The 27,365-nt window shown below is 58.0% G+C and overlaps 3 protein-coding genes across 10 annotated transcripts in view; 2 read left to right on the forward strand and 1 right to left on the reverse strand.

Moving 5' to 3' along the window:
- ZNF628 (zinc finger protein 628) overlaps nt 1–25,149 on the forward strand; it is a 28,863-nt gene extending 3,714 nt beyond the window's left edge. The window contains exons 1-5 of one of the 5 annotated variants that reach the window (XM_061173741.1): nt 16,854–16,926; nt 17,602–17,760; nt 20,712–23,378; nt 24,047–24,182; nt 25,102–25,149. In XM_061173741.1, the coding sequence (XP_061029724.1) occupies nt 20,717–23,378; nt 24,047–24,182; nt 25,102–25,138 (2,835 nt within the window). In that variant the 5' untranslated portion in view covers nt 16,854–16,926; nt 17,602–17,760; nt 20,712–20,716 and the 3' untranslated portion in view covers nt 25,139–25,149. Of the gene's footprint in view, nt 1–16,768; nt 16,927–17,601; nt 17,761–20,711; nt 23,963–24,046; nt 24,183–25,101 lie in introns of those variants that run through there. The other 4 variants (XM_061173739.1, XM_061173740.1, XM_061173742.1 and 1 more) reach the window with 4 other exon arrangements.
- On the reverse strand, nt 57–6,641 carry C18H19orf85 (chromosome 18 C19orf85 homolog). Its single transcript, XM_061172530.1, has 3 exons — nt 6,469–6,641; nt 284–673; nt 57–198 (listed from the first exon to the last, which is right to left on the reverse strand). The coding sequence occupies exons 1-3, from the start codon at nt 6,639–6,641 to the stop codon at nt 57–59; spliced, it is 705 nt and encodes a 234-aa protein (XP_061028513.1).
- On the forward strand, nt 24,389–27,348 carry NAT14 (N-acetyltransferase 14 (putative)). 4 transcript variants are annotated; one of them, XM_061173875.1, is made up of 3 exons: nt 24,389–24,450; nt 25,163–25,278; nt 26,172–27,348. In XM_061173875.1, exons 2-3 carry the CDS (start codon nt 25,207–25,209, stop codon nt 26,718–26,720), a joined length of 621 nt encoding a protein of 206 aa, XP_061029858.1. In that variant the 5' UTR covers nt 24,389–24,450; nt 25,163–25,206; the 3' UTR covers nt 26,721–27,348. The 4 variants fall into 4 exon arrangements, with proteins under 4 accessions (XP_061029858.1, XP_061029857.1, XP_061029859.1 ...); XM_061173874.1 differs by lacking the exon at nt 24,389–24,450 and adding an exon at nt 24,648–24,767; XM_061173876.1 differs by lacking the exon at nt 24,389–24,450 and adding an exon at nt 24,856–24,935.
- Nucleotides 27,349–27,365: the final 17 nt, after the last annotated feature.

Below are 27,365 nucleotides of genomic sequence, written 5' to 3' on the forward strand. Positions count from 1 at the left end.
CCCGAAGGGGCTGTGGTGGGGGCACTGGACCTGGGAGAAGACCCATGAGGCCATGGTCAGAGGTGGGAGTCTGGGCTTGGTTCATATTCCCAGAGGCTGCCAGGAGGATAGTGGATGGGACGGGGGGCTCCTTGGGGGGGCGGTGGCTGAAGAGCTGTCACGGAGGGAGGGGCAGTCTGGTTTGTCTGGGAGCCTGGGCTGGGTTGTGATTGGGTGTCATGGGGAGCGGGTCCCCCAGCCTTCAGGGATCCTCTGAGAATGGCAGGCACAAGACACCTCTCACCTGCCCACCCAACCCCCTTCAGGAGCTGAGAGCTCATTCCCTCCCCCCAGGGCATGCAGGGTAGGGAGCAGGGGGTCGTAGAAGTGTGGGTCCTGCCTCAGGTCCGCCTGGCCCAGCACACAATGGGACAGGTCAGATGGCACTGAGGGACACTCTGGGGGGACCACAGTGTCCTCAAAGAGGTCATGGGTGGAGGCGTCCAGGGCAGCGAGACTCAGGCTGGGGCCGGCATGGGGTGCCTCAGTGGGGGCCACAGCACAGGCCATCCCCAGGAAGGGGGATGGAGGTGGTGGAGGTGGCCTTTGGGGTGGCAGTCTCTGGGGAGGTGCCTCCTGGGACAGGATGGATATGGCCAGGCGCTGGGTGGCAGCTTCGATCTTGGCAAACTGCCTGCAGAGAGAGCCAGGCATTAGCTGGGTGCCCACGAAGGATTCCCCTCCCATCTGCCATCCCAGGAGTGATTTGTCCCTTCTATCCCTCCACATTTTTCTTCCTTGTGCTAGTGTCTCTGCCCCTGGGTCCATTTTCATGAGTCTGACAATGTAATCTTTTTAACCCCATTCATAGGGAAGCCCTGAACAGCTGTGGGGTTTGTGCACTGCACAAGGCAGCACATCTCGTCCAACACTACGCACATTTTTTTTAAAAGATTTTATTAGCATTATTTCTTTTTGTTGCTATTAGTTATTTCTTTTTTTTTAAAAATTAATTAATTAATTAATTAATTTATAGCTGTGTTGTGTCTTCGTTTCTGTGCGAGGGCTTTCTCTAGTTGCGGCAAGTGGGGGCCACTCTTCATCGCGGTGCGCGGGCCTCTCACTGTCGCGGCCTCTCTTGTAGCGGAGCACAGGCTCCAGATGCGCAGGCTCAGTAACTGTGGCTCACGGGCCTAGCTGCTCTGCGGCATGTGGGATCTTCCCAGACCAGGGCTCGAACCCGTGTCCCCTGCATTGGCAGGCAGATTCTCAACCACTGCGCCACCAGGGAAGCCCCTACGCACATTTTTGACATTTAGATTTAATGTGACTATATTCCAACATGTAAAAGCAAACAAATGTCTTAAGGAAGGGGTGCCTTTAAAAAAATTTTCACACAGAGGCGCACTGTGGGCTGGCAATGTGACTATAACATGATGCCCTGTGGATTCTACTGCCTAAATAGTTATGAATCTGCATCTCCACCAACCCTCTCAGTATCTCCACTAACCCCTGGTTGGAGTCCCCAGCTTCCCGCACCTGGATGACTGTAATAGCCATTGCACGGGTCTCCCCCCGGTATTCCTAACCCCTCAGTAACAGTGCAGACGGATCTCACAAACTGTTAGGGGCTGAACTGTGTCCCCCTAAAATTCATATGTTGAAGTTTTAACCCCCAGGACCTCAGAATGTGACTGTATTTGGAGACAGGGTCTTTAGAGAGGTGATTACATTAAATTGACATCATCAGTGTGGTCCCTAATCCAGCAAGAGGAGATTAGGACACACAGAGGGATGACCACGTGTGAAGCCAAGAAGAGAGGCCTCTCCCTGCTGACACCTTGATCTCGGACTTCAGCCTCCAGAATCATGAGAAAGTATCAATACATTTCTGTTGCACCAGTCTGTAGTGTTTGATTATGGAAGTTCTAGCAGGTTAATGCAAAAACATAATGTTGAACAAAAGCGGTGAGACTTAGAATAAGTGGATACGTGACGCCATTTAAATAAAGTTCAAAAACAGGCTAACTCAATCGACAGTGAGAGAAATCAGGATGTGTGGCTCATGGGAAGGAGGTACTACCAGGGTCTCTGGGACAAGGAATGCCCTGTTCCTGGATCTGAGTGTTGGTTACGTTAGTGGGGCCCCTTTGGGAAAACTCATTAAGCTCCACACGGATGATGTGTGCATTTTTTTGTACTACGTTAAACTTCCAGGAAAAGGTTTATTTAAAAATGTATCTGATATTGTATGACTTTGTTTATGTGAAATGTCCAGAATAGGCAAATCCCTGGAAACATAGAGCAGATTGGTGGTTACCAGGTGCTGGTGGGGAGGGGAGGATGGGGAGGGAATACTAATGGGTACCGATTCTCCTTTGGGGTTGATGAAAATGTTCCAGAACTAGATGGAGGTGATGGTTGCAAAACATTATGAATATACAAAATGCCTCTGAATTGTACACTTTAAAATGTTCAAAATGATGAATTTTATGTTATATATGTATATATATTTATTTTATTTATTTATTTATTTATTTTTGGCTGCATTGGGTCTTCGTTGCTGCACACGGGCTCTCTCCAGTTGTGGCGAGCGGGGGCTACTCTTCCTTGCGGTGCGCGTGCTTCTCATTGTGGTGGCTTCTCTTGTTGCAGAGCACGGGATATAGACGCACGGGCTTCAGTAGTTGTGGCGCATGGGCTCAGTAGTTGTGGCTCGCGGGCTCTAGAGCACAGGCTCAGTAGTTGTGGCGCATGGGCTTAGTTGCTCCGCGGCATGTGGGATCTTCCCGGACCAGGGCTTGAACCCGTGTCCCCCGCCTTGGCAGGCAGATTCTTAACCACTGCGTCACCAGGGAAGCCCAGTGTTATGTATATTTTACCATATTTAGTGAGAGCTGCCACTGTGACACTGTCTTTGATGCCAAGGAGGATAGTTATGCTCTGAGTGCCCCAGGGAAAGTTTTCAGTAATGGGAGGTCAGGTTAAGTGAGAGAGAGGGTGCGGGGGTGGGGGCGGGGGACTGATTTAAGATTCGTGACAACTACATGCCATGTATGGTCCCTGACCTGAACAAAGTAAGGCTAAATGGTGTTTAGGGCTGAAGAGTCATGACATTTGTGATTTACTTTTAAACTATTTAAAAACATATAGATGAAGGAAATAGGCTAAGATGTTATGGACAGTAAAATCTAAGTGATGTTACATGAGGGATCAATAGGCCAGTGGCTCTTAAACTTCAGTGCACAACAGGAAGGACACCTGGAGGGCTTGTGGGAATGCTAGTTCCTGGGCCCCTGAGTTTCTGGGGTGGGGTCCGAGAATTTGCAGTGCTAACACGTTCCCAAGTGATGCTGAGGTGCTAGTACTGCTGGTCTGGGGACCACCTTTTTAGAACTGCTGCATCAGACAACTGTCTTGACTTTTCTGTGGGTTTGAAAAATGTTCACAAAAAGTTAAAATTTCATAGCGTGGGTGGGAGGGGGTTCCTGAGCGAGCAGGGCCTGAGCGACCTGGAGGGAGGAGGAGGGCGTGGGTGGGAAGACGCTGAGGAGAGCTTGTCTCTGACCTGGATCGTCCTAGGCTGAGCTTGAGTGCTGAGGGGAATGTGCTTCAGAGCTACCTGGGCTGCCCTCAAGGCCACTGGTGGGCAGCCTGTGTCTCTGGGGAGCATGTGGCAGAACCGGGCATGGGGGTGGGGAGGTTTGGGATGCTCTAGCAGAGAAGCTGGCCCTGGGGAGCAGGGAGGACAGACAGGGAGCCTGGGAGGCCAGAGGCTGGCATTATCACAGGGTCCAGATTGGGGTGAGGGCTGAAGATAGGGAGGGGTCCTTGAGCAGTTGATAAGGAGGCTGAAGAGGAGTTAGGAGGCCAGCTCTGGAACATAGGGCTGGACCCTGTTTGGGGACGTGAGTGTTTACCTCTTCAGTGGTGTATGTGTGTGTGCGGGGTGAGCATTCTGGGTGTGGCCACAGCTGGGCATCCTGGTGGAAGGTGGCTTGCAGTATGGGGGCAGTGGTTAGGCTGGACCGGGCTCCCATTTACTCAAATTTGGTTCCACGACCTCCTGAGGCAAGGTCCTGGGCTGGCTGGGAGGAGCCACCTACTTACAGAAAAGCAGGTCCTTTGGCAAGTCACTTTACCTCTCTGTGCCTCAGTTTCCTCATCTGAAAAAGGAGGATTATAAGAGCACCTACCTCCTGGGGTTACTGTCAGGGAGTAATGAGTTCATACTCTCTGTAAGTGAGTACTGGGAGTTAAAACTGAAGTACTTAGAACAGTGCTCGGCACATATTAAGTATCAGATAAATTTTAGCTACCATCATCGCCATCACCATCATCCTCACCATCACCATCACCATCATCATCACCATTATCACCACCATCACCATCATCGCCATCACCATCATCCTCACCATCACCATCATCATCACCATTATCGCCACCATCACCATCATCAACACCATCACCACTATCACCATCATCCTTATCATCATCATCACCATCACCATCACCATCATCACCATCACCATCACCACTATCACCATCATCCTCATCCTCATCACCATCACTATCACTATCATCATTACCATCATCATCCTTACTGTCATCATCGCCATCACTGTCACTATCATCATCACCGTTATCATCCTTACTACCATCATCACCATCACCATCATCATGATCACCATCACCATCATCCTCATCACCATCACCATCACTGTCATCATTACCGTCATCATCCTTACTGTCATCATCGCCATCACTGTCACCATCACCATCACCATCATCCTCATCATCATCACCATCATCACCATCATCATCAAGTCCCTGAGATGCTGTATCCAGGCAGGACTATAAAGTGGTCCAGAGCATGGGCTCTGGATTCAGACTGCCTAGGGTTGTATCAACGGTCTAGCTGTGTAGCCTTGGACAAGTCATTGAACCTCTCTGAGCTTCCTTGTCTGTAATGTAGGGGAAAGACAGAACCTACAGTGTGAGTTTGTTGGGAGCACTAAGTGACGTAGTGCATGGCAAGGCCTAGGTACACTGTACCTGGCACACAGCAACCTCAAAAAATGGTTACTGTCAGAGGGTGAGGGGAGAGCACAGGGCAAGGTGGGATGGTGCTGGGTGGGTGTGAGAGGGGGGACAGGCTGAGCAGAGACCTGAAGGAACAGAGGTCTCCATCCACATTCCTGGAGACAGGGAAAGGCATTGTACCACAAAGGGAAGAGCATGTGCAAAGGCCCAGAGGCCGAATGGTGAAGTGCTAGATGGGGAGCTGAGGCTGGCAAGGGGAACAGGGGCTATTAGGGCAGAGCCTTTGTCCTGAGAGCGATGGGGAGCCATGGGAGAGGGGCCCAGTGTGGTGTGTGGGTTAGAAAGGCGCTACCTTCAAAAAGCCCCAGAGTCGGACCCCATCTCCACACCCCAGTCCTCCACCCATCATCTGAGCCACCATCATCCCTCGCCTGGATCACTGTAGTAGCCTCCTACACAATCTGATCTCTGCTCAACAGCCAGAGGGATCCTTTCAGATTGTACCACATCCCAACCCAGAGCCCAAGTCCCTCCAGAGGCCCATGAGGTCTCCACGATCAGGCCCCTGTTTCTTTTGAACCTAATTCCCTTACCCTTTCACTCTGTTCCAGCCACCCCAGTCTTCTTACTTGCCCTCGAACACACCAGGGATGTTCCTGCCTCAGGGCCTTTGCACGTGCTGTCGCCTTCCTGGGATGCTCTCCCTCAGACATCCACAGGGTTCCTTCCCTCACCTCTCTCAGGTCTCTGCTCACATGTCACCTCATCAGTGAGGCCTTCCCTGACACCTTACCTAAAATACCAACCCTCCCCCAGCATGCCCTCCGCAGCACTAATCACCTTCGAACACACCATATTGTTTGTAAAAATCGAGGTAAAATTCATATCACTTAAAATGAACCATTTTAAAGTGTGCAATTCACTGGCATTCAGTACATTCATGATGTCGTGCAACCACCACCTCTAATTAGTTCCAGAACTTTTCATCACCCTGGAAGGAAACCTGGTACCTATTAGCAGTGTCTTCCCGTCACCCCCCACCGGCCCCTGGCACCCACTAATCTGCTTTGTGGCTCTGTGCATTTGCCCGGTCTGGATATTTCACAGAAATGGAATGATACAATAGGTTGCCTTTTGTGTCTGGCTGCTTTCACTCAGCACTGTGTCTTCAAGGCTTCTCCGCTTTGTAGCATCATACCGTATCATTCGTCTCTTTATTTTGGCTGTCCCTTATCAGCTGCCTGCCCACTGGAACACGAGCTCCATGAAGACAGAGAATTTTGTCTGCTTTGTACTGATGGGTCTCTGGGGCCTGGCGCACAGTCGGCACTCAGTAAATGCATACTGGTGTTGATTGCATCCAGCTCCGGGGTCCACTTCTCTCTGTTCGGTCTGGGTCTGGTCTCCCCAACACCAAGGGCTCCCCTCCCACCCCGCCCCCCTCACCTGCAGATCTGGTTGTGCAGGAACCTCCTATGGTTGGGCCTCCTTTTGGGGGGCCGGGTCCGCCGGGGGTGCAGGGTGCGCAGCACATAGGCGGCTACCCCAGTCACGAAGGCACACAGCTCCCGGGGGCCGGGCTCGAAGATTCCAGGGGCTGCCGGAGCCCCGGGGTGCATGGCCAGTGTGATCTGGAGTAGCTCCCCACAATGCTGATCATAAAGCAGCCCCCCAAATCTGTGAGGGGCAAGGAGCAGCCAGGGCTGGGGGTTCAGGGCTGGGGGGTGGGGGGACAGGAAGAGAGATGGGCTTTGGGAGGGTGGGTGGGCTCTGCAGGGAAAGGCCCTCCCCGGGCTGGCAGAGGCAGGGCCTGGGCAATTAGAACAGGGCCTTCCTCCTGTGCCCTCGCCTCATCCCTGAGGTTTGAGGCACCTGTAGGTGGGGGTCTGCTATAGGAAGGCAAGGGGGCAGGGAGGGGAGGGGTCTTTCTGTGTGCCCCGCAAGGGCCCAATGAGCACATAGTTGGACCTGCGATCTGGGACAGTGCAGTGTAGGTGGGGGGCCAGAGAAAAGCGCCTGGAGATGGCCAATTAAGGGGACAAAGCCCTCATTAGGGAAGCGAGGCCAGGAGCCGAGTCAACCGCAGCGATTAGCAGCGATTAGCGTGGAGGAGCCATGATTGCAGGCTAGCGGAGGGGCGGTGGGAGGCTTGGGTGCGGGCTGGGAAGGAGGGGAGGTGGCCCCCGGGGGGCATGCCGGGAGCCCCCCGCTGTGGGCAGACATCCCACATCCACCCACCCACCTCCAGACCCACTTGCCCGTGCCTCCTTGCCTCCCTCTGCCCCAGGCCCGGCGCCCCGGGGAAACAGCCTCAGAGAGCAGCTTGCCGCTGCCCAAGGTCTTCCAGCCTGCAGGAGGGGTTGGCTTTGGGGGGAGGGTTGACCCCCAATCCTGCGTTTCATTTCATACCCGAGCTTCTGAGTGAGCAGGGGAGAGGGGAGGGGGGACACCTGTGGTGTGGGCCTCGCTGCTCAGGTGGGTGACATGGGTGACAGCCAGGCTGTGGCAGGAGGGGAAGAGAAAACATGGGCATGGTTCCCCCCAAGGCATTTCACTGGGGGACTGGGGGGCCCTGGTGTTTCTGGGGGGCTGGGACGTGGCAGGGAGGAGGGGCTGGCTCCTGGGGCTGGGAGTGGGGTCCTCTTGCCTCTGGGAGGGTGTTGGCCAGAGTGGGGGAACCTGGTCTCGGCCGGTGCGGTAGGGGGCGTCTCAGTGTTTGCTCTGAGAAGACTGCATTGGGGGTTTGTGTCGGGAGGTATATGAGCATCCTGCGGATGCCCTAACACATTATCGCAAACCTCGTGGCTTAAAACCATGCACAGGGGCTTCCCTGGTGGCACAGTGGTTAAGAATCCACCTGCCAGTGCAGGGGACACGGGTTCGAGCCCTGGTCTGGGAAGATCCCACAGGCCGCGGAGCCACTAAGCCCGTGTGCCACAACTACTGAGCCTGCCCTCTAGAGCCCACGAGCCACAACTACTGAAGCCCGTGCGCCTAGAGCCCGTGCTCTGCAACGAGAAGCCACCGCAATGAGAAGCCCGCGCACCGCAACGCAGTGTAGCCCCTGCTCGCCGCAACTAGAGAAAACCTGCGCACGGCAACAAAGACCCAGCACGGCCAAAAATAAATAAATAAATAAATTTATTTTAAAAAACCCCAAAAACCATGCACAGGGATTCTCTCGCAGTTCTGGGGGTCAGAAGTCCAAGATGGGTCCCGCGGGCTGAAGTCAAGGTGTCGCTTCTGGAAGCTCCAGAGGGAATCTGTTCCCATGCCTTTTCTGGCTTCTAGAGGTCTCCCAAATTCCTTGCCTTGTGGCCCCTTCCTCCGTCTTCAAAGTGCATCGCTCTGCCCTCTGCCTCTGTTGCCCCACCTCCTTCTGACCCCGACCCTCCTGTCTCCCTCTTATAAGGATTCACTGCGTAATCCAGGATCATCTCGCCCTCTCAGGACCCTTAACTCCACCACACCTACAAAGTCCCTTTCGCCGTAAGTCACACAGTGGCGGGTTCTGCAGGTTAGGACGTCGGCGTCTTTGAGGTGGGGCACAGAGGGAGAGGCTTGGCCCCAGTGATGGCTCCTCCCGGGCTCCCCTCAAGGCCACGTTAACTGGGCCAGTGGTTGCAGCCACTGAGGCTGAGCCTGGGGCTGCCCCCGGCGCCCCCAGCACGCAGGCAGGGAGAGAGACACAGAACAGCGAGGGCTTCCCCCGGGGCTCCCCAGTGCCTGACACGCTGCACCTCGGTGAGGCCCCCTGCCCCTGGGCACTCACAGGAAGGCATTAGTGTCCCTATTTCCCGAAGGAGAAACTGAGGTCCGGGCACACAGTCACCCAAAGTCACAGGCAGCTGAGCTGGGGGATTTAACCCACATGGGGAAAAAACCCTTAGGAGGGAAACTAAGAACTTTCTAAAAGCTCTCATAGTTGTTAAATACTAAAGTATATTATTTCTAAGATCTATTATAAATATCCTTTTTGTCCCCCAAATGATACCTTGATAAAATTATCAGCAGCAAATTATAAAAGACTCTGGCTCAAGAAGAGAATATACATAGGGGTCCTTCCTCCCACCCCCGGCCAGGCGGCTTGTGGGATCTTAGTTCCCTGACCAGGGGTTGAACCTGCACCCTCAGCAGTGAAAGCGCGGAGTCCTAACCACTGGACCGCCAGGGAATTCCCAACATAGGAGTCCTTTTGTTTATATATATATATATATATATATATATATATATATATAATATTTGTTTATTTATTTGGCTGCATCAGGTCTTAGTTGCGGCATGCGGGATCTAGGTCTTTGACCAGGGATCGAACCCGGGCCCCCTTCATTGGGAGCGCAGAGACTTAGCCACTTCCACCAGGGAAGTCCCAAGGAGTCCTTTTGAAATGAGAGCTACCAAATGTGATATAGTGTAATGTTAGGGAATAATTTTTAAAAAAACAAAACAAAACTCAGTGCCACCACTTGGGAGATCCTGTGTCCTGATTCCAGCTTCCATTACCTCACTGGTAAAACTGGGATAAGAAGGTAGCACAGAGGGGAAATGCTCCAAGCTCACACAGCGAGTAAGTGGCAAGGCTGGGGTCTGAACTTGAGATAGCATAGGCCCGAGACCAGGCCTTTGCTTCCCAGGCCCGCTCACCATCCAGCAGTGCCACAGGCAGCATCGGCACAGCGGTGGCATCCCGGTGGGCAGTGGCAGTGGCAGAGGCCCAGCCAGGTGCAGGGCTCAGGGTGGGGACCACCAGGCAGAGGTTGCCAGAGGCCCAGTCCCTTGGGAGTGTATTGTGAGCTGCAGTCAGTGAGGCCAGTAGCGGCGGGTGGGCCAGACGCCAAGTACCACCCGTGTGCCTCACCACAGCCGAGGACAGGGCAGCGTGGACACAGGTGTGGGGACATGACGGGCCCCCTGCGCTCCGCCCCCGGTCCCTGTGACTCTCCGTCTGTCTGGGACTCTCACCAGCTCTGGTGTTGTCTCTCCATCCCCCTTGCTCTCTCCTCCTCTGCCCCTTGGCTCTCCTGCCCCTCGCTGGGTTGTCTGCAGCCCTCTCCTCTTCACTGTGTCTCTGATGACGCCTCCCACCACTCGTGTGCTTCTGGCTTCTCTCACCGTGTCTGTCCCTTTCACCACCTCTCGAGTGTCTCTCAGACTTTGACTGCTTCTCTGTCTTGGTCTGGGCAGACTCTGTGTGTGTGTATGTGTGTGTGTGTGTGTCCTGGACACAAGTGTGGTGTTGTGGGTTGGCATGGAAGGTTTCCTGTCCTGTTGCTCTCAGGCCCAGAGGGGAGGGCCCAGGGTCCCTTGGAAAGGGGCTAGGAGGGGAGTAGACCCCCAGGTCTCTGGAGGATTGGAGGTCAGAGCTCAGGCCCCAGGACAGGCAAGGGGCCACCCCTGCATGGCTGGGGCATGACCTTTGCTAACCCAGCTCCAGGAGTGGGCTCACATCCAAGCCATCAGGAGCCAAGGGCAACATCTGCTGGCCAGCTCTGTCCCACCGCCAGACCAGCCTGGAATACACCAGGGGCCACCGGCCGGCCGGCAGGGTCTGGCCTGGGGATGTTCCACCAGGGGGCGCCAACGTCCCAGGCTGGCGCTGGGACTCCCCGCTGGCGTGTCCTCAAGGTGTGGCCCTTCTCCCCCTGTTTTCGATCTTGATAAGAGTCGCTCACAGCTGGGGGCTGGGTTCATCTGATGTTTGTTGAGGACCTGCACTTGCAGGTATGAGAAGGTATTCACAGGCTCCTTTCTCCTATCCTAGCCCTTGGAATTGGGGGTGGATGGGGCGCATGTAATCATTCAACAAACATTTATGGGGACTTCCCTGGTGGTCCAGCGGTTAAAACTGTGCGCTCCCCATGCAGGGGGTCAGGGTTAGATCCCTGGTCAAGGAACTAGATCCCGCATGCTGCAACTTAGAGCCCGTGTGCCGCAACTAAAAAAAAAAAAAAAAGAGATCCTACATGCTGCAACGAAAGATCCCGCTCGCTCAAGAAAGATCCTGCGTGCCGCAACTAAGGCCCAGCACAGCCAAATGAATAAATTTTTTTTTTAAAAAAGCATTTATGGAGCACCTACTGTGTGCAGAAGCTGCGGATGCAGTGGTGAGCGAGACAAGCACCGTCTGTCCCTGTAGGAGTCTGGGAGGGAGACGTCTGTAAACAAGAAATTATTGTTCCGGATGTGCTGTGAGGATGCTGAGACTGGACAGTAAGTTGGAGGCCGGACGGGGCAGGGGTGCTGCTTCAGTTGGAGAGGCCCTCTCTGAGAAGGTTATAATTGTCTTACAACCTTAATGGAAGAGGTAGCAGCCAGGAACTTCCCAGGCAGAGGGCACAGCAGGTGCAAAGGCCCTGAGGCAGGAGCAAGCTTGAAGGGAGTGAGAGAGGGAGAGCGATGGGAGGAGGTGAAGTCAGAGAAGTGGATGGGGGCCAGACCCGCGGGGCTTTGTAGGCTAGGCAGGAGTTGGGTTATGAGGGCAAGAGTGATGGGGAGCCATGGAGGGTTTGGGACAGAGGTAGTTCCCGGAGCTCAGGGCCCTGCCCCAAACCTCCTTTGCAGGCCTCGCTGACCCTGCCTCTACATCCCTCTCCAGTGTGGGGAGGGGGAAACTGAGGTGACAGGGCCAGGCTGGGAGCCCAAACAAGGCTTGTCCCTCCTTGCCTCCACCCTGCTCCTATGCTGCCTCTCTTCAGCCAGTCCAAGAGGGACTTTGTTCCCCTTAAAATTTATTGTAAAAATGTACAGGTGGCAGGTTCCTGGTGTCTCCAGCCCGTAACTCAGAGGGGCCAACACTGTCGTATTTGTTTTACATCTTTTCTTTTGAGAAGAGCGATGGGCTGAATCGTGTCTTCCCAAACTCATGTGTTGAAGTCCTAACCACCATACCTCAGAATGTGACTGTATTCACAGATAAGGTCTTTAAAGAGGTAATTAAATTAAAATGAGGTCAGTAGAGTGGGCCCTACTCCTATATGACTAGTGTCCCTACAAGAAGAGGAAATTTGGACACAGACAGGTGCAGAGGGGAGACCATGTGAGGACACAGGGAGAAGGTGGCCGTCTGCAAGCCAAGGAGAGAGGCCTCAGGAGAAACCAACCCTGCTGACACCTTGATCTTGGACTTCCAGCCTCCAGAATAGTGAGAAAATAACTTTCTGTTGTTTAAGCCACCCAGCCTGTGGCACTTTGTTATGGCAGCCCGAGCAAACCAACACAAGAAGTGTATTAGTTATCTGTGCTGCATAACAAATTACCACAAACACAGTGGTGTAAAACAACATGCATTAATTTTCTCACAGTCCCCATGGGTCAGGAGTCCAGGCACCACAGTTGAGCTGGGTCCTTAGCTCAGGGTTTCACAAGGCTGCAATCAAGGTGCAGGCTGAGGTCGGGGTCCTCTTCCAAGCTCACATGGCAGAATTCGTTTCCTTGCATTTGTAGAACCCTTGGAGGCTAGTGTCTTCAAGGCCATCAGGAGAATCACTGATATTCCACTGCTCTGACCTCTAGACCCAATTTTAAAGATCTCGCCTGATTAGAGCAGGCCCACCCAGGAAAATCTTCTTGTATTAGTCAGGGTTCTCCAGAGAAACCGAACCAATAGGCTCTATCTCTATCTATTTATCTATCTGTCTATCTAGAGAGATTATATATATTACATATATAAAGAAATCTAGGAAATTCCCTGGTGGTCCAGTAGTTAGGACTCCGCGCTTTCACTGCTGAGGGCCTGGGTTCCATTCCTGGTTGGGGAATTAAGATCCCGCCTGCCACGCTGCCAAAAAAACAAAAAACAAACAGAGGGGTCTGTTTTCCCCACACAGATGGGACCCTGTGAACTGTCCTCCTCCAGGGAGTCTGCCCTAGTTTCCCCCCAGGCTGGGTGAGGGGTCTCCTCTGGCTCCCATGCCCTGGGCGGCCTCCATGGGCTTCTGACACGCATGTGAGACCCGCTAGATAGGCCTTGGATGGAGCTGGACCCTGGGGCTGGAGACGCTCCCAGTTAAGTCCGTTCCTGGTTGCAGGAATCACTTCCAGCTGTGTGCCTGGCCAAGAACCTTCAGAGAGCCTTTATTTACTGCCCCGCCAACCCCAGTGAACTGGGGATGATGCCTCTTCCATGTGGAGAGGCCTGGCAGGGCAGGGCAGGCTGGGGCACCCCATGAGAGCCCCCAGAGATGCTGGAAAGGAGCATTCTCAGTCTGTGGGAGGCACAGGCTGGCCCCTTGGTTCCTTCTTCCTGGGACAGCTGACAGCTGTGACTTGGGGACTTCTCTTGCCTGCCTCCTACCCTCCCCCCCACTTAAAGTGTATCTCTGCTCTTTTTACTCCACTTATGTGAAAAAGGATATTTTATTTTATTATTTATTTATTTTTTTATTGGCGTATAGTTGCTTTACACTGCTGTGTCAGTTGCTGCTGTACAGCAAAGTGTATCAGCCATACGTATACATATATCCCCTCTTTTCTGGATTTCCTTCCCATTTAGGTCACCACAGAGCACTGAGTAGAGTTCCCTGTGCTCTACAGTAGGTTCTCATTAGTTATCTATTTTATACATAGTAGTTTGTATATGTCAGCCCCAATCTCCCAGTTCATCCCACCACCACACCCCACTTTCCCCCTTGGTATCCATACGTTTGTTCTCTATGTCTGTAGGATATTTTATTTTTAGTCTCTGGCCTTGGGAGTCCTGTCTTTGCCCCAGACACCTCCTCTGGGGGGTTGGGTGAGGGCTGCTCCAGGGAGAGGTGTCCCCAACCCCAATCCTCTCTTCTCCAGTGAGCGCAGGCTGTGCTGTCACCAAGGTGTTGGACTGAGTGGCCAAAACCAGAATCGAATGCCCACACAGCAGGACACCCCCCACTTCCAGAGGGGAGGGAGGCTGGCCGAAGGGCTCAGGTGTCTGGGGTCCAGGAGCACTGGTGGGGGCACGGTGAGTGGGACCTGAGCCCCCTCCATGCTCTGTAATCAAAGTGGGCAGGGCCCAGACTCTGGTCCTGGATGAGCCACCTTGGAGCTGGACTGCCCCAGAAGCCTGGCACACATCCCCCACTACCTGGAGTGTGGCTGGTAGGGATGGGTGAGGGAGAGTGGGGAAGAGAGAGGGGCCAGGCTCCCCAGTTCCTACCAGGGTTTCTCCTCTCCTTCGACTACTTCCTTGGGATGGGGGTGCAGACCTTGCCAATCCTTTTGGCTGGGATGGGGGTAAATGCAGAGACACCCTCACGTGCACACAGGGCTTGTGGGACGTGAGTGACAACCTTGGGCCCAGGGAAGTGTTGGGTAGGTAGTCTTGGCCACCTTCAAAGACTGCAGTCCCCACTCCCATCCCTGTACCCCATGGGAAGAATGATTCACCTGGCTGGCAAGGCAGGGGGCTCAGGGGGACTGGGGCTGGATGGGATGCCTGATCTAGTGGGAGGGGTTCAGCTGCGAAAAGTACCTGGGGCGGGGTGTTGTTGGCCACAAATAAGAATGCCTGGGGGGACTTCCCTGCCAGTCCAGTGGTTAAGACTCTGCGCTTCCACTGCTGGGGGCGTGGGTTCAATCCCTGGTGTTTGATCCCCGATCAGGGAACTAAGATCCCGCGTGCTGCGTGGCGCGGCCAAAAAAAAAAAAAAAAAAAGGATGCCTGGGGACTGGACAGGCGTATGTCCAGATGTTTGCTTAGTCCCACATCAAGCCTTCACCCACTGCCCCACCCCTGGACATGCCCCCACGCCCATCTCTCCTACTGTATTTTTTCTCTGAGATGCTTAGCGGCACATAGCATGGGATATGTGTTATTTATTATGTCTTGTTTATTGCCACCCTTCACCCCCTGTAGATTTTGTAAACTCACTGGGACTGAACTTTTGTTGCCCCCTCCCAAGCCCCCGTTGCTATGTCCCAGCATCTAGGGCAAGATCTGGGGAGGGTCCTGGGTAAGGACTGAGGGTCTGGACACTACAGAATCTGGACTGGGTGCCTCTGATAACTTCCTATGATATCTGTGTCAGCTGCAGAGGACTCCACATACGAGGCTCCATGAGAGGTCCAGCTCAGGGATGGATGGGGGGACAACTCCTCTTCCCATCCGTGACCCTGGAGAGCCAGACACGGTGTTAGCGTCCCATCACTCACTCCACAGGGCTGTTACTGCTGTCTTGAAAATGAGCCTGTCAAATCTGCACAACTTTTTTTTTTTTTTTCCTCCCCAAAGAGGCACTAGGCCCCGAGAGTGGGAGCCAGTTGCTCATAGGGGATCCTCCCTCCATCCCCAAGCCTCCATTAGCGGCCAGAGCCTGATGTGTTGAGGAGCCTTGGATACAGACCCCAGGGGGCAGGGCCTGCAGGTCTCTCCTCTTCCTAGCTTTCCCCTCTTTACTCCTTAACAGCTCAGAACTCTCCTCAGGTGTCCCTCCCCCACCCCCCCCCACCCCCCCACCCCCACCCCAGTGCCTCTGGCAGCTTCGTTTCTGGCAGGGGAGGTTAAAGCTGAAGTGAGAGGAACGTTTGGGCTGAGCTGGAAGCCAAGGGTTTTATATGCATGAATTCACTGGAGATTTCATAAAGACCCTGCTGGGCAGGGACAGGTCCAACAGCTCAGATCACGCCTGAGTCCCAGCCTGCCTGGGGGCCTTGGGAAACTGTATGGGAGGCTGTAAAAATTCACTCATTCAACAGAGTGCCGTCTGCTTCTGATTAAGCCCCTTATTGGTTGTTGGGGACACCTGGGTGGCAAAGTCAGACCCCATCCGTCTGTCCTGGAACAGAGATGAGTGCCGCTGAGCATGTAATGGGGCCCCACCTAGCACAGAGGCTTTCCGGTAGTTGAGAAGTGACGCGGTAAGGGTAGCCGTCAGGCTGAGGATTGCCTTGGAACAGTGGTTCTCAACCAGGGGAACTGCAGCCAGGTCTGGAGACGGCTGTCATAACGTGTGGTGGAGGGGAGCCGGGTGGCGAGGAGGGCTGTTGGCCTCTAGTGGGTTAGGGTTAGGCCACTATGCTGCTAGCCACCCTACAAGGCACAAGACAGCCCCCACAGTAAAGAAAGGCCGGCCCAAATGTTACCAGTGCCATGGTTGAGAAACTAGTTGGATGACCCGCAGAAAAGTCAGTTTGACTCAGAGGCCGAGGCTGGTGAGAGCTGAACATGAGAAGGAGGGAGAGGGGATTCAGGACAGCCCCGTTTTCCCCTAAGCCCCCAGGCTGCGAAGGAGGCAGGGGTCCCTGGTGTCCTGGGCAGCCCCCTGCATAGCAGGGCCCAGGTTCCCCAACAGCCGCACTAGCGATAATGCAACAGACGCCCGGGAACCGCAAGCACGAGGGACCTTTGGGGGGCAGGAAGCACTGCGGGCTTCAGTTTTCCCAACGAGGGAAAAAATGGGAGCCCCGAGGGCCTGGGCGTGGGGCCAGGCCAGGAGTGACCACATCCCTGGTGGGCGACGCCTGCTCGGGAACCGCGCTGCGGGGGAGGATTCTATCACAGACGCGAGGGAGTCGACGCTAATAAAGGGGAACGTGCGACCCTGCGTCCCGACCCAGCTTTCCCCGGCCTTGGGCCGACCCCCGCGACCCCTACAAGGACCGAGTGGTCGGGGTCCCGAGAGTACTACAACTCCCAAGATGCCTCGCGCCGCCTGCGCCGACACGGCCGGCGGCCAATGGGGGGTACGGAGGCGGGGCCTCTGCGCACGTGGCGTCCTGACGCACGGACGGCGACGTCGGGGTTTGTGTGCGCGAGAGGCCGCCGATAAAGGTTGGGTGCCTCGCGCCGGGGGCCGTTGGGAGGGAGCGTGCCCCCGCCCCCTCCCCGGCCCCCACTCCTGCACCGCCGCTGCAGGGGCCCCGCCTTCCCATCGACCCCCGCGGGAAGGACCTGGGTCTCCCAAGCTCATTCCCCGGTCGGGGCCGCAGGTGAGAGACCGGAGGGGCGGGGGTGGGGGAGGGACCGGAGGGCGGAGACGTTGGGGAAACGGCGAACGTGAAACCGGAAGGGATGCCTTAAAGGGAAGGGTGCTACTTCACCTCCGACTTTTGTCCGCCGGGCCGGCTCCGCCCCTTTAAAGGGCAAGGGGCTGCTTTTTAAAGGGGCGGGGCAGGTTGTGCAGTTTATAAAGAGCTTCCCGCTTCCATCACCCCCCGCCTCCCACCCCCCCCCCCGAGAATAAATTGTCTCTTTAAAGGCCGGTGACAGTGTCCCAGATACTGAAAGAAAAGCTTCTGAATCCTAGTGGCTTCAAAGCAGTCCCTAGTTTAGCTGAGAAAGGGTGGAGATGGTTGTGCAGAAGCAGGATCCTCTTAAAGGGGAAGTTGGGCCTGATGGAAGGGTGTGGCCCGGCCTTTTGAAGAGGGTGCTCTTTACCAGATAAGATGGGTCCCGGCTCTTCCAGAGCACGGATGTCTCCTGTTTAAGGCATGCCGGCCTTCTGAAAGACAAGTGCAGCTTCCTGGGATAAGCTCTTAAAAGGACTTGCTTACATTTTAAAGGGGACGCTCATCTTTTTAAAGGGAATCTTTATGGTTTGTGCAAAGGGATGCCCAGCTTTCTTTCATTCAAGATATGTTCACTGAGTACTCACTCTGTGCCAGATATTATTCTAGGCGCTGGGATGCAACAGTGAACAAGATGCCACTAGCATCTAGTGGACCGAGGCCCGGGATACTGCTAACCAACTTGCAATGCAGGAAACAGCCCCCTGTCCAGCTCCAATCTCAACAGTGCTGATGCTGGGAAACTCTGATTATAAAGTAGGTTAGAAGGTGATAAGCCCTATGGAGAAAAAAAATAAGTTAGGGGAAGAGAATGCGGCATGCTGGGAGGGGTTGCAGAGTTAGGTAGGGTGGTCAGGGAATAATTCCCCAAGATGACATTTCAGCAAAGACTTGGAGGTGAGGGAGGGAGCTTACTGGATATTGGAGGGAAAGGGGTACTAGGCAGGGGCCTGTGTGGGGCCCCAGGTGGGAGTGGGCATGCCTGACCCGGCCCTGTGACCAGAGTGCTCTGAGGGTTGGAGAGCCTAGCAGGACAGTCAGGGAGGGAAGGAAGCCATAGGCCGTGGGAAGTCTGTAGGTTCTTGTAAGGGATTCATTTTTTGCTCTCAAATGGGAGCAGTGGAAGGCTTTAGCACAGAGGAATGAAATGGTCTGTCTGTGTTGGCAGTTTCCATTCAGTCTCTGTGTTGGGAACAGACTGGGGGTAGGAAGAGTAAGGGTGGAAACTAGGAGAGCCGTCAGAAAGCTGTTGCGGTTGCCCAGGAGGGAGATGTTGGTGCCCTAGAAAAAGGTGGTAATGGGGGACTTGGTGGGTAGTGGCCAGATTCCAAGGATGCTCCTGCTGGAATAGGGGAACCGGCTGACGGAGTGGTCATAGAGAGTGAGAGAAAAAGAGGAGGTGAGCATGCCCTGGGACTTTTGGCCTGAGCAAGAATAAAGGTGTTTTTGGAGATGGAGCAGACTGGGAGTGAAAGAGATATTTGCGGGGGCCAGAGAGGGGAGAGAGCAGGAGGAAAAACTGGAGTTAGGCTTTGCACATGTTAAGTTTGAGGTGTCTATTAGGCATCCAAATGGCATAGTCCAGCAGGGGTATAGGTTTCAAAGGACAGGTGGCAAGTGGAGATCAGTTTTAGAATTGTCCAATTTATAGATTGTGAAGTCCCAGGAGTGGGTGAGGGCTTCCAGGGAGAGTGTGGATACAGAATAGGAGGGTTGATAGAGCCCTGGACTCTCCTACATTCACAAGTAGGACTAGCACCCGAAACTGAGAAGGGTGGCAGGTGAGGAGCGCGGTATCCCAGAAGCCAAGGGGACTGGTTTAAGGAGAGAGAGAATAAGGCGTCCATTGACCACTGAGCAGAGACCACTGGATTTAGCAACTAGGAGGCCATGAGTGGAGGGGGCGGGGGAAGGATCTGATTGACAGGGTTTGAGATGGGAAAGAGCATATATTGATGGCACTTTTAAGTTGCTTTGCTGCAAGGAGACAGAGAGAAATGAGGCCACAGCTGGAGGAGGAAGTGGGGTGAAGGGTTTTTGTTTTTTTAAAGATGGGAGGGCTTCCCTGGTGGCGCAGTGGTTAAGAATCCGCCTGCCAATGCAGGGGACACGGGTTCGAGCCCTGGTCCAGGAAGATCCCACATGCCGTGCAGCAGCTAAGCCCGGGTGCCACAACTACTGAGCCTGTGCTCTAGGGCCTGCGAGCCACAACTGCTGAGCCCACACGCCACAACTACTGAAGCCCACGCGCCTAGAGCCCGTGCTCCACAAGAGAAGGCACTGCAATGAGAGGCCCGCGCACCGCAACGAAGAGTAGCCCCCGCTTGCCACAACTAGAGAAAGCCCGCGCGCAGCAATGAAGACCCAACGCAGCCAAAAATTTTTTTTTTAAAAAGTTATAAAGATGGGAGACCTGGCTTGTGGGTACACTGATGGGAACAGTCCAGGAGATGAGGAGAATCGCTGTAGGTGGGAAGTCAGAGTCTTTAGGCCCAGAAGTAGGCAGGTGGGAAGGGGTAGTGCAGGGTTTCTCAACCTCAGCACCACTGGCATTTTGAAGTGATTGTTCCTTGCTGTTTGGGGGCTGGGGGTGGTGCTGTAGTGTGCATCGTAGGACGCTGAGCAGCATCCCTGGCCTCTGCCCACTAGATGCCAGTGGCACCTGCTCCTCCAGTCGACAGCCAGATAACCAGAACAGTCTCCAGGCATTGCCACATGTCCGCTGGGGTGGAGGGCGTGGTGGTGGTGGTCGAGGGAGCTTCCATTGCCCCATTGAGAACCACCAGTGTAGTTGTTGGAAGATGGGAATGTTCTCTTCTGGTTGCTTTTATTTTCTCAGCGACAAGATCAATGGCAGGGTCACCTGCTAAGAGCAAGAGGGGATAGGAGAGAGATTTGAGGGGAAAAGAAACATGGCAAGTATCACCTGGTGGGGTGGGTGAATGGACCAGAGAAATGCAGCAGGAGCAGTGCAGGGTGTTGGGGAGGGAGCTTTGAGATCCTTGGGCATGAATGCAAAAGGAGGCTGAGGCCAGGCAGTTTCCAGTCACCAGCAGCATCTGTGCTGGATAAGGGGGGGCAGTGAGGGTGTGGATGAGGGGGCGGAGGATGCAGAGCCCACAGGATCAATGGGTGGTAGATATGGCTGAACCTAGGGATTCTGGGTTACGGTCCCAAGAGGGAGTGGTGGAGCAGGATGGGTGGTGGTGGAGAGTGGATGCTCACAGAGGCTTTGTCTGTCGTGAAAGGGTTTGGGCTATGGCAGTGGAAGCGGGTATTGAGGCAGGATGGGGATGAGGTCTTTAGAGGGACCAGAGGATCCAAAGCGCGGTGCTAGAGACCCCAGCCTTCTTCGAAGACACTGCCTGTCTTTAGAGGGACTGAGCATAGCCGGAAAGGCAGTACCTGGCCTCATAAAGGCCACGTCCAGCGGTCCAGCCTACTGGAGGAGATGGCCGGCATGGTGGGGGGCGGGGCGACCAGCTCCTCCCAGTTTGCCATCCGTTTCCCTTTTAGCACCCAAAGCCTCCCGTCGTGGGCAGCCTCTCCGGCCAGAGCTGACCTGCACTACAGGAGGCCGTAATCCTAAGGGATGTGTCCCGTGCCTCTCACAGGGCCACCCCGTGGGTTTGGGGTTGAGATAACCCGGTGTGAGGGCGGAGGTGGGGGGAGCGCCCGCCCTCGCCTGACGCGGAATCCCTCCTCAGGTGTGATGGTCGGCTCCCACACGGACATGGCGCCGGCCTCTACCGCAGAGGGGGCCGGGGAGAAGCCGGGCCCCGCGGCTCCGGCCCCCACGGCCCAGTATGAGTGTGGGGAGTGCGGCAAGTCCTTCCGCTGGTCGTCCCGGCTCCTGCACCACCAGCGCACGCACACGGGCGAGCGTCCCTACAAGTGCCCCGACTGCCCCAAGGCCTTCAAGGGCTCCTCGGCCCTGCTTTACCACCAGCGGGGCCACACGGGCGAGCGGCCCTACCAGTGCCCCGACTGCCCCAAGGCCTTCAAGCGCTCGTCGCTGTTGCAGATCCACCGCAGCGTGCACACCGGCCTGCGGGCCTTCACCTGCGGCCAGTGCGGCCTGGCCTTCAAGTGGTCGTCCCACTACCAGTACCACCTGCGCCAGCACACGGGCGAGCGGCCCTACCCCTGCCCGGACTGCCCCAAGGCCTTCAAGAACTCGTCCAGCCTGCGGCGCCACCGGCACGTGCACACGGGCGAGCGGCCCTACACCTGCGGTGTGTGCGGCAAGAGCTTCACGCAGAGCACCAACCTGCGGCAGCACCAGCGCGTGCACACGGGCGAGCGGCCCTTCCGCTGCCCGCTCTGCCCCAAGACCTTCACGCACTCGTCCAACCTGCTGCTGCACCAGCGCACCCATGGCAGCGCCGCCGCCCCCGCCGCGGGCGCCGCCCCCGCCCCTCCGCCGCGGGAGCCCGGCGGCAAGGTCTTGGTCTCGGAGGCCTACCTGCAGCGGCCCCTCCAACCCCCCAGCCCTCCGGCGCCCCCGCCGCCCGCGCCCCCGCCCGTGGTGCCCGAGCTCTTTCTGGCCGCGGCCGAGACCACGGTGGAGCTGGTGTACCGCTGCGACGGCTGCGAGCTAGGCTTCGGCAGCGAGGAGCTGCTCTTGGAGCACCAGCCCTGCCCCGGGCCGGAGGCGCCGCCCCCGCCCGCGGACGCGCCCTCGGAGCCGCGGAAGGCCGACCCTCCCCCGCCGCCCTCCCTGTCCCCGCCGTCCCCGCTGCCGCAGCCCCCTCCCGCCGCCGCTGCCCCTGGCTTCGCCTGCCTCCCCTGCGGGAAGTCCTTCCGGACGGTGGCCGGCCTCTCCCGCCACCAGCACAGCCACGGGGCGGCCGGCGGGCAGGCGTTCCGCTGCGGCAGCTGTGACGGCGCCTTCCCGCAGCTGGCCAGCCTCCTGGCGCACCAGCAGTGCCACGTGGAGGAGGCCGCGGCCGGGCGCCCGCCCCCCCAGGCCGAGGCTGCCGAGGTCACCTGTCCCCAGGAGCCGCTCGCCCCCGCCCCCGCCCCGCCCGCTCCCGCGCCCGCCCCCGCTTCCGCGGAGCGACCCTACAAATGCGGCGAGTGTGGCAAGGCCTTCAAGGGCTCATCGGGGCTGCGCTACCACCTGCGGGACCACACGGGCGAGCGGCCCTACCAGTGCGGCGAGTGTGGCAAGGCCTTCAAGCGCTCGTCGCTGCTGGCCATCCACCAGCGCGTGCACACCGGCCTGCGGGCCTTCACCTGCGGCCAGTGCGGCCTTACCTTCAAGTGGTCGTCCCACTACCAGTACCACCTGCGGCTGCACTCGGGCGAGCGGCCCTACGCCTGCGGGGAGTGCGGCAAAGCCTTCCGCAACACGTCGTGCCTGCGGCGCCACCGGCACGTGCACACGGGCGAGCGGCCCCACTCCTGCGGCGTGTGCGGCAAGAGCTTCGCCCAGACCTCCAACCTGCGGCAGCACCAGCGCGTGCACACGGGCGAGCGGCCCTTCCGCTGCCCGCTCTGCCCCAAGACCTTCACGCACTCGTCCAACCTGCTGCTGCACCAGCGCACCCACTCGGCCGAGCGCCCCTTCGCCTGCCCCATCTGCGGCCGCAGCTTTGTCATGGCCGCCTACCTGCAGCGGCACCTGAGGACGCATGCCCCGGCCAACGCCGCTTCTGGCCCCGCAGCCCCCGGCGCCGGCCCCCAGCCCCCTGCCCCACTGGCTGCCGCCCCAGCCCCGTCCGCCACCCAAGATGTCCACGTCCTCCCCCACCTCCAGGCCACGCTCTCCCTAGAGGTGGCAGGGGTCACGGCCCAGGCCCAGCCCCCCAGCCCAGCAGCCCCCAACTCCCAGACGTTTCTCCTGGTGCAGACTGCCCAGGGCCTCCAATTGATCCCCAGCAGCGTCCAGCCCCCCACACCCCCGCCTCCCCCCGCCCCCCCCAAGCTCATCTTGCTGCCCTCCTCCAGTACTGGTGGTGGGGGCAGCGGTGCAAGGCAGGGCCCACGGGCAGTGGGGAAAGCTGGGCAGGGGGCTGGAGTAGTCTGGCTGCCAGGCCCTGGGGGGCTAGGGGTGCAGGGAGGGAGCAACACCGGGGCCAGCGCGGGAGCGCAGAGCCTCATAGTTCTGCAGAATGTGGGGGCTGGGGAGGCAGGGCCGCAGGAAGTGAGCGGGGTCCAGCTCCAACCCCTTCGGCCAGCCCCGGAACTGACCACGGTCCAGCTCCAGCCGGCCCAGGAGGTGACCACGGTCCAGCTCCAGCCTGTAACGGGTCAGCTGTCCAATTCCAGTGGGGGAGCCGTCACCACTGAGGCGCCTAATCTGCTGGTGGTTCAGAGTGGGGCAGCGGAGGAGTTGCTGGCGGACCCCGGCCCGGGGGAACCCGGTGACGGTGAGGCCAGCACTGGTGTCGTCCAGGATGTGCTCTTTGAGACGCTGCAGACGGAGGAGGGGCTGCAGAGTGTCCTGGTGCTGAGCGGGGCTGATGGGGAGCAGACCCAGCTGTGTGTGCAGGAGGTAGAGACCTTACCCTCGGGGCTGGCTGAGCCGCCAACCCCTGGCCCGCCGGGACAGAAACTGCTCATTATCCGCAGTGCCCCGGCCACCGAGCTGCTGGAGAGTGGCAGCGTTGGGGGAGGCGCCGCTGCGCTGCAGCTGCTGGCCCCACCACCACCTGGCCCAGGCTCTGCTCCCGCGGGCGTCCCTGCGGCTCCTGCCTCCCAGATGGTACAAGTGGTCCCTGCGGGAGCTGCACCCGGGGGCATGACCCCCCAGGGCCTACCCTCCATCCAGATTGTTCAGACTCTGCCCGCAGTCCAGCTGGTGCACACGTTTTGAGTAGAGCCACTGGTTCCCCTTCCAGCCCCACACAGAGACCCCGACTCACTGCCTGGGCTGGGCTGAGCTGGGGGGAGGGGAACTGCAGGCTGGGCTTGCTAATAAAGACCAGAATCTCCTCTCCTGTGCTTTTGTTTTATTTGTGGTTTGGGAGGTCACTGTCATGGTCATAGCCACCACTTGGGAACTTGGGAGTCTCATCTCTTGCTTCCTGGTTCGCAGGTGACTTGCTTTGCGTCTTGGGGCCAGCCACTCCTCCTATGTGGGCTCTGTTTATCCTTTTTAAAAAAAGGGATGCAACGGTCACTATATGGGGGAGGCGTTGGAATCTAGAATCCTGGTCTGCCACTTGTTCTCTGTAAGTCACCCCACCCCTCCTCTCACGGAAAAATGGGTGGGTGGGAATGCCCATCCCGAATGTCACTGAGAGCCGGGGTGGGTTGGTTTGGGGTGGGGCAGTTTGGGAGCCAGTGGGCTCAAGATGCTGACGCGGCCCCTCCCGCGAAGGCCCTGGAACCAAAGAGAATAGACCCACTGAGTTCGCCGCCCCGCCCCCACCCCCTGCGCTCAGGTTGCTTAGGAACCAGGGGACGTCGGGAAGCAAACGTGCGTTCAGCGCGCGCCCGGTAAGTACCGCTCCCCGCCCCCACCCCGCCGGGTCCCCCGCTCCCATCCCCTGCCCCTTCCCCCGCCGGCGTCCTACAGGCCCCCTTTCTCTGTTGCTCCTCCCCTTGCAGGGTTGCCGCTCCCCGCCCTAGTCCATTCCCAGCCCACGCCCAGACTCTCCCCCCACCCCCTGCCAGAAGCTTGGCAACAGTTGCTAAGGCCGAGAGCAGGCACCGCCCCGCCCCCCAGTGCGCGAGTCTTACGTCACTTCCGCCGACGACCCCCTTCTCAACCCTGCTCCCCTCGCACCTTGTCAAAAGCGAAGCGACCCACAGAGGTGCCTGCAAGTCCTTGTTCCTGCGACAGACGCCGTTCGGGGGCGATTGGGGCAGAGAGGCTCTGGGCACTGGGGGGTGGGGCGCGCAGTCCATTCCCTGCCTGTGGGGGTAGTTTCGCTCACCCCCAGGGCCGCCCCGGAACCTGGAAGGGAGCCCGGTGTTGGCAGGTGTTGGCGTGCACCGGGCATTTAGGCGTAGATCGCTGGACACCACTGGGGGCCGGGGGGGCACCCCGAGAGACTTTAGAAAGGTCGATGGGTTGACGGGGAAGCCTGTCCTCTCTCGGACCTCTCTTGGGACCTGACCTGGGACATACTGTTGCTTGATCCGCAGCTCTGGGGCGCTTTGGGGACGAGAGGTGCCCTCCTGACGCTGACCGGCTTGTTTTCGCCAGGTGCACGCCTGCTCCCTTGGGGGCGCGGGAGCCTGGGGGCTGCCATGGCCCCCAGCCACCTGTCGGTGCGGGAGATGAGGGAAGATGAGAAACCCTTAGTGCTGGAGATGCTGAAGGTGAGAGCGGGCAGGGGCGCCAGTGAGCCTGGGAGGGTGGGGTGGAGGGTACCAGTGAGGGGGGGCCGGGACACCAGTGAACTTGGGAGGGGACGGGGACACCAGTGAGCCTGGGAGGGGGCGGGGACAGAATGAGGGGATACCAATGAGCCTGGGGAGGCGGGGACACCAGTGAGTCTGGGGGAGGGTACCAGTGGGGGGGGCCGGGACACCAGTGAGCCTGGGAGGGGGCGGGGACAGAATGAGGGGGCACCAATGAACCTGGGGGTGGGGCGGGGACACACCACGGAGCCTGGGAGGGGGCAGGGGTAGCATTTGGAGTGGCTTCAGTCACCTTCCTGAGCCAGCCGTGACCGCCGGCGAGCAGTCTTTTGCTCCTAAGAGGGCCCTTGGGCCCTCCTCTCTCTAGTTCTTTCTCCCTACTCTGGGGATCAAAAAGGGTTTTCACCGCTGTAGGGCTGTGGAGCTGACCACACACCAACTCCTTCCCTATCCTGCCCACTTCCAGTCTTCCCTATGCCCCAGCCTCCTGCTTTTCAAAGTAGAGCCCTTGGGCCTCTCAGCCTGGCACTCGAGGACCCCCCCAGGCACCCCTCCAGCTTTCTCTCTTGCTTGGGGCAGCTCCTCCATCCAGCCTTCCCTGGTGCCCGGCACCTGCCTCTCCACTGAAGTGGGAGCCCTCCCGGTTCCTAATTCACCAGCTCACTCATTCAGAGCCCAGTGTGCCAGCCGTGTGGTCCTGGCCCTTCCGCCACAGGCCTCAGCTCACTGCCTTCCTTTCTCCTCCGGCAACCCCGGCCCCGGATCCCTCCCGGGCAGGGCCTGCCTCCTCCCCGCCCCGTTCCTGCTGCCCACGGGAGCCCCCCAACGCTGACTGCTCCTCCTCCCCGCAGGCTGGCGTGAAGGACACGGAGAACCGTGTGGCCCTCCACGCCCTGACGCGGCCACCGGCCCTGCTCCTCCTGGCGGCAGCCAGCAGCGGCCTGCGCTTCGTCCTGGCCTCTTTCGCCCTGGCCCTCCTCCTGCCCGTGTTCCTGGCCGTGGCGGCCATGAAGCTGGGCCTGCGGGCCCGGTGGGGCTCGCTGCCCCCGCCGGGCGGGCTGGGGGGGCCCTGGGTGGCAGTGCGGGGCTCGGGGGACGTGTGCGGGGTCCTGGCCCTGGCCCCAGGCTCCAGCGCTGGAGACGGGGCCCGGGTCACCCGCCTCTCTGTGTCTCGCTGGCACCGCCGCCGAGGCGTGGGCAGGCGGCTGCTGGCCTTTGCCGAATCCCGGGCTCGAGCCTGGGCGGGCGGTATGGGGGAGCCCCGGGCCCGGCTAGTGGTCCCGGTGGCCGTGGCAGCGTGGGGCGTGGCCGGGATGCTGGAGGGCTGTGGCTACCAGGCCGAGGGGAGCTGGGGCTGCATGGGCTACACGCTGGTGAGGGAGTTCAGCAAGGAACTATGACGCCAGACCCTGGAGGGAGGAAAACCAGCGCTTAGTGAGCACCTACTGTGTGCAGACACTTTCACACCGTCCTTCCGTGAATCCCCAGCCCACCCAGGGCCCAGAAACAGGCCTGCAGAGGGCAAGAGACCCCACCACAGCCTGACGTCTGTCTGTAGTGTTTGAACTTCTCAGAGAGGTCGGCCCATCTAACCCCTGCCTCAGATTCTGTCTGCACTGAGAAGTCTCCCCATCTGTCTGTCTGTCTGTCTGCCAAGCCTGTGCCGTTTGTGCTACGAGCCTGGGAGAGACGTGGGGCAGGAGGAGAGGAGGCCGAGCAAGCCTGCCCCCCACCCCGACCAGGGTTAGGACTTAGGCAGGGGCACCCCAAACCGGGACAAGGCCCCCAGGGAATGGGGTGGGGCTTGATGCTGTGCTTGGAGTGGGTGAGGCTGCAGAGGCAGAGAGAGGGTGAGGGGCGCCTCTGCAGGGGAGGGTCATCTGCCTCGAGAGCCCCAGGGGAGGGAGGGGGGTGGTGGGCACAGTGCTGCCCTCCCAGCCAGCCCCTCCCCGGGAAGGTGAGAGCCCAGAGGGGCAGACAGACCCATCTGGTTTTTAACACCCGTTTGTTAATAAAGCCTGAAACTGCTGTGCGCCTGTCTCCCT

This window comes from Eubalaena glacialis, chromosome 18 (genome assembly GCF_028564815.1).
Source record: "Eubalaena glacialis isolate mEubGla1 chromosome 18, mEubGla1.1.hap2.+ XY, whole genome shotgun sequence".
NCBI classification, from domain to species: domain Eukaryota; kingdom Metazoa; phylum Chordata; class Mammalia; order Artiodactyla; family Balaenidae; genus Eubalaena; species Eubalaena glacialis.